General features: G+C 58.2%; 2 protein-coding genes across 3 annotated transcripts; both read left to right on the top strand.

Moving 5' to 3' along the window:
• Positions 1 to 185: 185 nt before the first annotated feature.
• On the top strand, positions 186 to 1707 carry KCTD11 (potassium channel tetramerization domain containing 11). Its single transcript, XM_040453403.1, has one exon. It carries the CDS (start codon positions 933 to 935, stop codon positions 1629 to 1631), a length of 699 nt encoding a protein of 232 aa, XP_040309337.1. The 5' UTR covers positions 186 to 932; the 3' UTR covers positions 1632 to 1707.
• Positions 1708 to 1822: 115 nt separating this feature from the next.
• On the top strand, positions 1823 to 5144 carry TMEM95 (transmembrane protein 95). Of its 2 annotated transcripts, XM_040453410.1 has the most exons (7): positions 1823 to 3420; positions 3549 to 3605; positions 3811 to 3891; positions 3992 to 4012; positions 4152 to 4232; positions 4361 to 4448; positions 4584 to 5144. In XM_040453410.1, exons 1-7 carry the CDS (start codon positions 3213 to 3215, stop codon positions 4615 to 4617), a joined length of 570 nt encoding a protein of 189 aa, XP_040309344.1. In that variant the 5' UTR covers positions 1823 to 3212; the 3' UTR covers positions 4618 to 5144. The 2 variants fall into 2 exon arrangements, with proteins under 2 accessions (XP_040309344.1, XP_040309346.1); XM_040453412.1 differs by lacking the exon at positions 4152 to 4232.
• Positions 5145 to 11924: the final 6780 nt, after the last annotated feature.

Here is an 11924-nt window from a genome sequence, read left to right as displayed (position 1 = left end):
CCGTGTCCGCTCGTCCAGCCCGTCCGCCCCGTCTCTCCGGTTCCAGACTCTCGGCTCCCACCTCCGCCCGGGCCGCGCGAGCCGGGCGGGGGCGGGGGGCGGGGCGCCAAGGGGGCGGGGCTGTCTCTTAAAGGGCTCCCAGCCGCTGCCCTTAGGCCACTTCCTGGGGGCGGAGAGGACTTCGGCGGCTGCGGCGACACCCGTGCAGGCGGCGGCGTCCGGGTCCCGAGAACCCCGGGCGGCTTCCCTCAGAGTGCTCCGGCGCGCCCGGCTCGCTCTGAGCGTGCGCCCTCGCTCCCCAGCGGATCCGGAGCCGCTCCGCCGCCAGCTGCGCTCAGCCCCGCCTCCGTCGCCAGAGACCCGCGCCGAAGCCAGGCCCTGCCGGGCCTCCGACTGGCCCCCGGCGCCGTGCGCGGACTCGCCCGCGGCGACAGCCATCGACCCGAGAACTCGGAGGCTGGGTCCTTCCGAGGGTCGGCCTGTGCTCGCCACCGTCACCTGCTGGCTGGACTCCGGAAACCCGCTGTCTGAAGACCGCAGAAGAGACTTGCTGACCCACCGCCCTGCATCGAATGCGTCTGGGCCGAAAGCTCCCTTCCCTCTCTGGCTTCTGTTCTTTTCGGCCGGCCGTGTCTGTGCCCGGAAACCATCCCCCACTACCAACGTAGCTGGGGTGAGCCCTAAATCTTCCTGCCTTGTGTTCCGACCTGTGCATCCAACCCCGAGAGAGTCTGAACGAACCTTAGGACCCAGTTCTGCCCACGCCCGCGGAGTTTGCGTTTTCTTCTCTGTCGGTGTCTCCTGTACTCCCCAAAATTTCGCCTCCTCCTGTGCCCTCTTCGCCCCCCTCTTTTGGGGGCCCTGTGACCCTGAATGTGGGGGGCACGCTCTATTCCACCACTTTGGAGACCCTGACTCGCTTCCCAGACTCCATGCTGGGGGCCATGTTTAGGGCGGGCACCCCCATCCCCCCCAACCTCAACCCCCAGGGAGGTGGCCACTACTTCATCGACAGAGATGGCAAGGCCTTCCGGCACATCCTCAATTTCCTGCGGCTGGGCCGCCTGGACCTGCCCCGTGGCTATGGGGAGACGGCCCTGCTCAGGGCAGAGGCGGACTTCTACCAGATCCAGCCCCTCCTGGACGCCCTGCGGGAACTGGAGGCCTCTCGGGGGACCCCCGTGCCCACAGCTGCCCTGCTCCATGCAGATGTAGACGCCAGCCCCCGCCTGGTGCACTTCTCCGCTCGCCGGGGCCCACACCACTATGAGCTGAGCTCTGTGCAGGTGGATACGTTCCGAGCCAACATCTTCTGCACCGACCCCGAGTGCCTGGGCGCCATGCGGGCCCGATTTGGTGTGGCCAGTGAGGACAGGGCAGAGGGAGGCCCTCACTTTCGTCTGGAGTGGGCCCCCTGTCCCGCAGAGCTCCCTGAGGTGGAGTATAGGAGACTGGGGCTACAGCCTCTGTGGACTGGGGGGCCGGGGGAGCTGCGGGAGGTGGTGGGCACGCCGGGCTTCCTGGAGGAGGTGCTGCGGGTGGCTCTGGAGCACGGCTTCCGCCTAGACTCCGTCTTCCCTGACCCCGAGGACCTGCTCAACTCCCGATCTCTGCGCTTTGTGAGGCACTGAAAACGCGGCCCTCCCGTCTGCCTGGGAGGGGGAGAGAACGGACAGCAAAGAGAATGAGGGACTCCCCCCACCACCACCACCACCTCCGAAGCCTCTTCTTAGCTCTGCCTCTGGAGCTGTGAGGGTCAGGGCTGCACCTTGACTGGAGCCCAGATGTGGGCAGGAGCTCCCGAACCTGAGCCGTGCAAAGGGTCTGGCTCGGTGCTAATCCTGGGAGGGGCGGGGAAGATCCCCTGGCTTGCTCTTGCGTGAGGCTGGGGGCCTGCAGTGTCTCCCCGTTGGAGCTCAGTATTTCAAGGGTCTAGAGAAATAGGGACAGCTCTCTGCCCAGGCTAGGCCTCGCAGAACCCTGGGGGGGACACCGAAGTGTGGGAGAAAGGAGGACTTTGAACTGCTCTGATGTGGTCTCCTGGACCGTGGCTTCTCCTGCGGCTGGATGGCCTGGCCAGGCCTGACAGAAGACAGACCAGAACATTCTGGAATATGGGAAGGGGGATCCTTTGCTCTGTCTCAAGTCACCTCCTGAAGGAGACAGAGAGGCCACACCCCACCCCACGGTGGCCTAAGGGAGCTAGGAGAATCCCCATTTACTATGGGGCTGGAGCCCCACACTCTAGAAAGCCAAGTTTTTAAAGGACCCTCCATTGATGGTGGAGCTGGCCTTTGGGAAGAGGGTGGCATCTTCTTGGGCCTTGGCCTTACTGCCTTCATGTGTGCACGCGTGTCAGCCAGAGCGTCTGAGCGACGTCTGGGCCTCTCACATCCAGGCTCCCGTCCGTGTGACAGTCTCTCCGTGGTCTCTGCCTGTGCAGGCCTGTTTGGGGTTGCCCAGCAACTGCTTTGGCGCTGGGTATGTCTGCCGTATGGGTGTGAGTAGATTGAGAATTAGTAGTTGAATCACGAGGGTGTGTGTGTGTGTGTGTGTGTGCACACATGTGTGTTCGCCTCCCCGCGTAGGCACGAGGGGCCTGTGGAAGCCTGGGTCGCCAGGGGCTTCCTGGTGAAAGGTAAGAGAAGTCACTGGGCCCCGCCGGCCCTTGGAGGCCTGTGTAGAACTCTTGGTTGCTAAGGCAACCGTGGGCAGGTTGCTAGGAGAGAGCTGGGAAGGCCCAAGGCGGCCCAGGGCAGAGGGGAGATGAACAGAGGAGGCCGGGAGGGTTGGAGGAGGATGTGGTTTCTGGGTCCCCGAGGGATGGGATCTTCACTCACGAGTTCTTCACGGTGGGAGGCGGGGGGGGGGGGGGGGGGCGGACTCACTCGCTGTTTATCGCGGGCCACGAACTTACAAGAAGAAAAATAAAATTGCTTTTTGGAACCTCAAACTTGTAAAGGCTGCTGCTGAGGGCCAGGGTGGGGGTGGGGGGCACTGCCCCCTTTGCAGCAGAAGCCCTGCGTTCTCTGCCCAGTCTTCTTCTGGCCCCCAGTTCCTTGGGCCCCTGCTTTGCCCTAGCCAGAGATGGAGCGGTGGTGCTGTTCCAGAATGCTCTAGAACCCCGAACACCGGCTGTTCCAGAACAGTCTAGAACCTCCGGGCAAAGGGTTGGATCCAGGATCGAAGCATTCCAGGCCTTCCCAGCCTACATGGGGCCAGCCTCCCTGTGCCACCCGCTAGCGGGCCTCATGTGGACGCTGGCACTAGGTGGGGTCTTCCTGGCAACCGCCCAGGCCTGTGTCCTCTGTCACCTCTCAGACCGTGACCTGTCGGGCCGCCTGGCTCGACTCTGCAACCAGGTGAAGGCTCGGTGGGAGACCTGTGAGGCCTCCTGGACCTTCCCGGCCTTTGCCTTAGGTAGGATCAGACATCCAGGGCCCGGCCCGGCAGCATGTGGCTCCCCAGCTGAGCCCCTCGGCCACCACCTGAGTCCCCAGCCCTGGGAAAGTCAGGAAAGAGTCACAGGTCCTTGCCTGTCTCCACAGATGAGGTGTCCACGAACAAAGTCATAGAGAAGACTCACAGAGTCCTGAGGGTCATGGGTGAGATCAAGGGCGAAGGCATGACCTAGGGGCTTGGATGGGCACCAGGGAGGGGGTTGGGAGGAGGGACCTGGGGAGGCAGGGAAGGGTGCAAGGCAGGTGGAGACGACGGGAAGGTGTAACCGGGGAGCTGCTGGGTGAAGCGTGGGAGGTGCGCCTGCCCTGGGGAGGCCCTGGGCAATACAGCTGCCCTCTGTCTCCCCAGAGATCAAAGGGTCTCCCTCCTCACTCTCTTTATATTGGCAATGGCTGCAAAAGGTCAAGTTTCCCGAGTACACCAGGGAAGGTACTGACGGGCAGGGACCTGGGGCACCCGGGCTGTCCGGTGAAGGGGTGTGTGGCTGAGTGTCTCCTCTCTCCCCACCCCTCCTTGTCTCTGGTTTCAGCATTCTGTGCTCCCGCCTGCCGTGAGTAGAAAAGGGAAGGGGTAGGTGAGGACGGGGGACCCGAGGAGAGCCTGGCGGAGGTCCCGGAGGGAGTGGGGTACTCTGGAAGGTGGGAGCCGGGACTCCCCCGCCCCAGCTCCGGCCCCGCTGTCTCCTGCAGGGGGCAGCACCGTCCTGTACAACTGTTCCACCTGCCAGAGCTTTGCCGTGCGCTGCTGGCCTCTAAAGCGCTGCCTCCCAGGTTCCGCTCCCCGCCCTCGCCTCACCCCTGCTCAGATCTCTGAGCTCTCGGGCTCCCCCCCACCCTGCCCCGCCACAAGGACAAGCGAGGTCCCCAGGATCACTCACTCCTTCCTGGGTTCCCTGCAGGAAGTCACGATCTTCGGGAAGCCAGGATTCTGCTCCTCTCCGTGTTCATAACTGTCCTGCTCCTGGGCGTCCTGAGCCTCGTGGTGGAGTGAGTGGGCAGATGGCGGGTGTGTGGCCTCGCCACCCTTGACCCCCCAGCACCTTCTACCACCGTCCCTGTGCCCTCTCCTCCCGGCTGCCTGCCCTGCCCCTCTCAGGCCCCCCATTCTCTGTGTCCCCTCAGGTCCAGACACTTCAAAGCAAAAAGTGACATGTGAAGACAGCCTCCCAGCCCCCACGTCCTTTGGAAGGGACCCGCCAGCCCCTCACTTCCAATCCCAAAGGCTCAGCCTTCCAGACCCTAAACCCAGCCGCCTCCGTGATCCCAGTGTCAGATGGCCTCCAGGGGCCCAGGCACCCACAGCTGGAAAGTTCCTCCCCTCCGGCCCTCAACTAATCAGCCAGAAGCAGTCACTGATTCCAGGAAAATGTCTACAGGAGGAAAGAACCCCCTCCACACACACACACACACACACACACACACACACACACCGCCGCCCCCACACCCCCTTCTGCCTGTTCTCGGAAAGCGGGGGCTGTTTGCCCCAGAAGCTGCTCTTGGCCCTCCTCTGACTGATTGGGAATCCGGGAACGAGGGTTCTGGAAAACTCCCTCCCTTTAGAGTGGCGACCACATCAGTCAGCCTGCTGGCATGCTATCCCTCCATTTAACATTGTGAAGCCTTGGCCTCCCACAGAGGCCTCCCTCCTGCCAAGATCAAGTAAACCTGCTTTTCAGTGGCCTCCGCCCGGCCTGGCCTCTGTCTACAACTGGGGAGGGCGGAGGGCGGACGGGAGACTCGGTGTAGCACAACGGTCCTCAACTGGGTGGGGGGTGGATTTCACACCCCAAGAGGCGTTCGGCAACATCTGGAGACATTTTTTATTGCTTCGATCGGGGGATGTGCTACTGACATTTAGGGGGTACACACGAGCAATGCCGCTGGCACCTTATGATGAATGTGGGCGTCCTCTGCGACACAGAGTTGATCTGCCCGACACCTCCGTCGTGTGTGGTTCAGAGACCCTGGCGTTTAGTCCGCTGGCTATCAGGAGCTTTGGGTTGGGTAGATGGACGAGGAAACGTAAAAAGAGAGGCCTGTCGCCAACCCCAAGTCTCCGTCAGAGGGGCTGGGCCTGGAAGGGATCCTGACACACACCTAGCCCGGTGGTTTTCAAACTGGGTACCTAGAGGCTCCAGGGCAAAGGTTCTCATCCGGCTGCACATCGAAGTCACCTGGGCCTTAGGTCCAGAGATTCTGAATTTAGTGGTGTGAGGTGGGGCCTCAGTGAATCTAACTTACAACCAGCCAGGGCTAGCACCGTTGTTTTTGGGGTGTCCATAAGGGTCCTGGGGATGGGGAGGGTGCCTACTCCTTCTAGGAAAGTACATTCGATATTATTGTACACAGTCTGGTCCAATCCCTTCATTTTATACCAAAAGGAGGGAAGGAAAGAAGGAGGGAGGAAGGAAGGAGGGAAGGAAGAAGAAAGGAAGGAAGGAAGGAAGCAAGACCCGAAGATCATATGCCAAGTTCTTACAACCTGCCCAAGATCATGCAACAAGTCACGTCCATTCATCTGACGGACGCTTAGCGAATACGCGTCGGGCGCCAGGCAGCGTCACTGCCCAGCCTGGGGTGAGAAGCCACAACTGCCGACCGCCCGGGCACCACGGCCCCCTCGGGTCTGCAGCAGCCCTTCCCTAGCCCTTCTTGCCTGTGGAATACAATAGGCCTGGCCCTTGACCCTGACTTTCAAGACTCTCCATCAGCAGCTCCCCACGTCTTACTTGGTCCTCGTGCCAGAGCTCACCCATCTTGGCCCTAAGTGGAATCTCCACCCGAACGCCCCACAGGCCTGTCAGAGTCACGAGTCCAAACCCACCTTCCTCCCCGACCCCGCCTCCTCCTCGTGATCTCCCTCTGGGCTAATGGCGGTGCCAGGACCAAGGGACATCCCCTTCCTCTCCCGCCGCATGCCTGCTTCTCATCAGTAAGCCGTCCACCTTCGTAATCCTTTTTGGAATCTGGCCCCCATGTGTCCCCGGAGCTTTATCTCAGCTCTGCCTGCCCCGCAGTCCCGCTGAATCACTTGCCCACTTTGTTTTCTCATGACTCCTTGCCTCTGCCCAGGCTTGTTCCTGTGCCCTTCTCCTTTGGCTCCGACATCACCTCTTCTGAGAAGCCTTCTCGGAGCTCCTGAGGCAGAGTAGAATGTCCCTTCTCCAGACATCTGTCATGGGGCGCCAACGTCAGGTGGGGGGGGGGTTCCTTAAAAATCTTCCCTCTCGACCATGTGCTACCCTCTAAAGCTGCTACCTGAGGTTTTGTCTCTGCTTCCCCAGAACCGGGCCCGCGGTGACAGCAGAAAGCATCTCTAGCCATCTTGATCCCTCCTCTTCTGAACCTTGGTGACACCTCCCCCCCCCCTCCCGCCGCACATGAGTTTTTCATGAACTTGTGACACAGGAGCCTGGCGGGGCTGGTGTTTTCTGTGCAGGGAAGGCCGACGGCCTGCCAGGGCAAGGCTGGCTCTTCTGAGCCCCTCACAAAATAAGAGGGGCCACGAGGGCCCTGGCAGTTTTAAACCACGGACCCTAAAGCCTTTGACATGCCTCCTCCATCAAGAGGTAGGGTCTCTGTAGCCTTCCCTTGAACGTGGGCTCTACGACGGCTACAGAGAGAGTCCACCCTGCGGCGGAGGCGGGGGGGGGGGGGGGGGTTTCAGTCAAAAGGCAATATCTTCTGCTACCACGGGAGCGATAATACAGCCCCCAGCTGTCAGGTCACCTGCACACTTTGCGTTTTTCCAACGATGGCCCCAGACCCAGTAGGGCAGAGAACTTGTCCCCACCTTGTCCTCTTGGAGTTCCAGACTCTCAGAGCCCAGGAGCGTGATCAAGTGGTTGGTTTAGGCCACTAGATATCACTACTCAGCAGTCGAGGACAGTGGGGACAGAAGAAAGGAGCCTGGGACTGGGCACCTAAGGGGCTCACGACACAACTGGCTGTGTCACCATCTAGCTATGTGCAGGAGAAACATCACTCGCCAGCTTCAGCCTTAGTCTTCCTACCAGTGCAGAGCCCGATGCGGGGCTTGAACTCATGAACTGTGAGCTCATGACCTGAGTAGAAACCAAGAGTCGGCTGCTTAACTCTTGAGCCACCTGGGTGCCCCTCTACCTGCAAAGTCAATGTTAATGGTGGCTAATGTACGGAGACGATGTGTCAGACGCAGCCAGTTAGCTAAAGCCGTGTAACAAATGATGCCAAAAGTTAATTGTCTAAGGCAATAAAAATCACCTCATAGTTTCTGCGGGTCAGAAATTCGGGAGAAGCTTCCCCGGGTGGTTCTGGCTCATGGTTTCCCATGAGGGTGCTTCAAGACGTCCATCAGGGTTGCGGAAGTCTAGGGTTTGACCGGGGCCGGAGGATCATCTCTCAAGACGTCTCACTCACGTGCCTGGCAGGTTGGCGTTGGCTTGTTGGCAAGAGGCCTCAGTCCTTTGACTCGCGGAGCCCCTCCACAGGACTGCTTGAGCGTCCTCATGACCTGGTGCCTCGGTTCCCCCAGAGCGAGGGGTCCAAGAGAGCGGGGCAGAATCCTCGCGGTCTCGTACGAGCTCACTCGGAAGTCACACACCATCCTTTCTGCGACATCCCTCTGATGACACAGAGGAGCCCTCGTCACTGTGGGAAGGCACCACATTCAACAGTGCTGGTGCCAGGAAGGAGTTTCATCGGCAGCCACTTGGCTACCGGCTGGCGACCACCCAGCTGTGTAGACACAGCTAATTCTCCAATGACACCGAAGGTACGTACTGCAAACAGATGCATCTAGAAGAGGAGGACACAGAGGCCCAGAAATGGGAAGTAACTTGCTCAGATTCACAGGGGGGTAAGTGATAGAGTCACAAGATGCCAACTCAGGTGGTCAGGCTCCCAAGGCGGGGTCTAAGCTACCATGACCCTGAAGACAGACCTTCAGCTCCTCTGTGGCCCGGAAGGAACAGGGTGGATTCAGGACCGCTTCCACTCCGGAAAGCCAACCGACAGACGCGTACAGGGTGGTGGGCTGGTGACTCCAAAAACTAGCAAGACAAATGCAGCCTGGGAAGGATGGGACCTGGGGATGGGGTGATGGAACGGGAGGGTTTCACCCAAGGGTCTAGGGAGAGCCAAACTTGGGGGCCCAAACAGTGAGGAAGCAGGGGCGGGTTGACCAGAGAATGCTTACGGTGAGGTCTGGGCACTCCTGTCCCCATCACTACCAGCAAAGGAGCTCTTGGCGTCAAAAAGTCTCCTTGGCCTCACCCTACCCAGGTGGCATTGTCTCACCCACTTGTTCAACAAAGGTTACTGAGCACTTATTGTACGAGCCAGGCACAGGACTGGGCAAGAGGGACGCGGCAATACCCGGGCGAGATAAAGTCCTTTTCTACCTGGAGCTTGGAATCTAGCAAGGGAGACAGACAAGTTACCGGCAAATTCTACAAGAATGAGTATGACGATGGGAAGGCGCAGGGATCTTGGGGTTTGGGGGAAGGGAGCAGATCAGGGAGGGACAGGCTTCCTGCCCTCAGCCAGAATGGGATAAGGGTGGGAGGACTTCCAAGCAGAGGGAAGAGCCACACAAAGGCTCTGAAGAGAGGTGATTTCCCTCGTTGAGAAGTTGGCGTGGGTGAGGCGGAAGGGGAGAGCCCAGTGACTTCAAAGATCAGGGCAGGAAAGCGGGAGCTGAGGGGGAACGAACGTGGTTCCCCGAAGGAGAGGGGAGTTTTCCGCGGAGGGATGGGCCCTACCCCCGACCCGAACCCAAGGCAGTAGACGGGGAGGACCCCAGCAGGCCTCTCCCTTCTGGTTCCCTGGCCTGTGGGGAAAGACTTGGCCAGTGGTGCCAACGTGCTCATCCTTCCCGGATACAGAGCCCACAGGGCAGGGCAGAGGTTGGGGAAAAGCAGACGAAGCGGGAGTGATGCCAGATCTGGGCCTCCAGGTTGAAGGGTGAGCAGGACTCCCCATCGTGGCTTAGAAGGGGCGCCCCTGAGGGTGGCCAGACAGTGCTTCCCCACACAGGTGGGGATGACAGAAGCTTAACTCCAAAAGTAAGAGATGAATAGGGACAAGGGGAGGAATAAAGAGGCCTCTCTGATTCCCTGGGTTTTGTCCAAGCCCCAGATGAAGGTGGGGCTGAGCCTCTGTGTCTGGTTTCCTGCTGGGGCAGAGGACCTGGGCCAGGAGTCCGGCCAATAATGCCCCCTCTCTTCACCGCCTCTCCATCCCGTCGCCAAGGCCGAAGCAGGGCCAGTCTCTGTCTCCAGAACCAATGGGAAGAGCCCCTTCCCTGAACTCCCTGCTCCTTCTCCCAGCCCCTTTTCCCAGCCCCTTCCTGCAGCAGGGTGGTTCTGTCACTCCTCCGTTCAAACCTTTCAGTGGTTATCAGGGCCCTTAGGCAAGGCCCAAGCTCCTGACCATGTTCTCCAAAGCGTTGCAGAAATCCAACCAGGGCCATGGTCATGGCTGCTTGTTCACTCGGGTCCCCAAAACCTGGCATGGTGCAAGCTTGCTGAGGGGTGAACTGATGCCCGGTCTGGCTTCCACCAACCTCTCTGGCTGCACCTGCCTTCATATACCCCCAAGCGCGCTTCACGCACACGTTCAACTCCCAGAGGACCCCTCCAGTGCACCCGGATCTGTGAAGACACCGGACTCAGAGAAAACTCAGGCGTTGCACGCTCTTCCTCGAAGAAGCTCATGGAGCCACGTGTTTCCCACCAAGAACTTGGGCGACATCAAGACGAATCTCAAAAACGCGCTGAGTCAAAGCAGCCAAGTGCAATTATAAACAGTATGTGACTCCGTGGATAAGAAGGTTGGGAGCAAGCAACAGTGATCTTTGCGCTATAGAAATCAGAATAGTAGTTGACTCTGGAAAGTGGAATTGGCAAAAAATGGGCACGACGCAAGTTTCTGGGATCGTTGAAACGTTCCGAGTCTTTTTGTACATTGGCTGACATGCATTGAGCCACGTGGTTACACCTGGGCATGTTACTGAATGTGAGTTATACCTCAATAAAGTACTGTCAGTATACAAAATAGAGTAACGTTCGCATGAATATAACAATAACGAAAGACCCTCAGTGTCTGGATTAAAGAGCACATCAGATGTAAGCAAAGAGAGAACAATGAGCTGGAAGATGGACCCAAGGAGATTATCTAGATGGCATCACAGTGACACAAAGATTGAAAGATAGAGAAGGGAGGCAGATTACATGGAGGACGGGTTGAAAAGGTCTAGCATACTTTTTTTTAAATTTATTTTGAGAGAGAGAGACAGACAGAGAGCGAGTGGAGGAGGGGCAGAGAGAGAGAGAGAGAGAGAGAGAGAGAGAGAGAGAGAGAATCCCAAGCAGACTCCATGCTGTCAGCACGGAGCCCAGCATGGGGCTTGAACTCACAAACTATGAGATCATGACCTGAACCGAAATCAAGAGTTGGCCGCTTAACTGAGAGTCACCCAGGCGCCTCTAAAAGGTCTAGCATACTTCTAGTCATAGTCCCCAAAGGAGCAAAGAATGGATGAAAAAGAATATTTGAGGAGATACTAGCTGAGAATTTCTCCAAACTGATGAAAGGTATGAATTCACAGATACAGGAAATACAAAATACTAAGAGAATAAATTAAAAAAGAATCTCTTCCTGGATACTTTGTAAAGAACTACAAAATACCAATGAATACCAATGATAGCTCTTTTTTCTTTTTTAGAAATGTTGACACTTTTTTAAAAAAAAGTTTATTTATTTATTGAGAGAGAGAGAGAGAGAGAGAGAGAGAGAGCACAAGCCGGGTAGGGGCAGAGAGAGGGAGAGAGAGAGAATCCCCAAGCAGGCTCTGCACAGTGTGGAGCCTGACGTGGGGCTCAAACTCACGAGCTGTGAGATCATGACCGGAGCCAAAACCAAGAGTCGGACGCTTAACTCCCTGAGACACCCAGGTGCGCCACCAATGGTATCTCAAAAGCAGGGAGAAAAAGGCAGATCACCCACAAAGGAATGACAATGTGACTGAGCAGGCGTCTTCCCCAACAATATGCACCTGTTATATGCCTACACTGTCCCAGGTGCTAAGAACGCTAGGGTGAACCAGACAGCCCCGGCCCCTACCACGCGGAGCCCACGGTCTATCAGGAACAACAGACGTGGAGGAAGCAATTATATCGTGATGAGCTGGCCTGGCTGGAGGGCACGAGAATTGGGAAAAACATCAAACGGGTAGACCTGTGAACTGGGAAAAATTTCTCATCGGTGCCGCAATACCCTGTGTGTTTACCGAGACGGGGTCGGTTTTTTCCTCCACGGGACTCTGGGGGCAGCTCACACATCCTTCCGAAGACTTGGTGACTTCCTCCCTGGACCCCTGGAGGAAAGGGAGAGGGATGGTCCTCTTCAGACCCTTCTTCAAAGTCCTAGACTTTCTCCTGTGGCCACAGTCGAGGTAGCAGTGCGCAGAGGCTACATGGGGGG

Source organism: Herpailurus yagouaroundi, unplaced genomic scaffold, assembly GCF_014898765.1.
Source record: "Herpailurus yagouaroundi ecotype Mexico unplaced genomic scaffold, PumYag 208, whole genome shotgun sequence".
Lineage (NCBI taxonomy): Eukaryota > Metazoa > Chordata > Mammalia > Carnivora > Felidae > Herpailurus > Herpailurus yagouaroundi.
The sequence above is the reverse complement of the archived record's forward strand: the minus strand, read 5'-3'. Positions and strand labels throughout refer to the sequence as shown.

Coding starts and splice junctions, on each gene's coding strand:
- KCTD11 (XM_040453403.1), top strand. CDS start 933: ATGCTGGGGGCCATGTTTAGGGCGGGCACCCCCATCCCCCCCAACCTC.
- TMEM95 (XM_040453410.1), top strand. CDS start 3,213: ATGGGGCCAGCCTCCCTGTGCCACCCGCTAGCGGGCCTCATGTGGACG. Junction 3,421..3,548: donor CTTCCCGGCCTTTGCCTTAG/GTAGGATCAGAC, acceptor CTGTCTCCACAG/ATGAGGTGTCCACGAACAAA. Junction 4,449..4,583: donor GTCCTGAGCCTCGTGGTGGA/GTGAGTGGGCAG, acceptor GTGTCCCCTCAG/GTCCAGACACTTCAAAGCAA.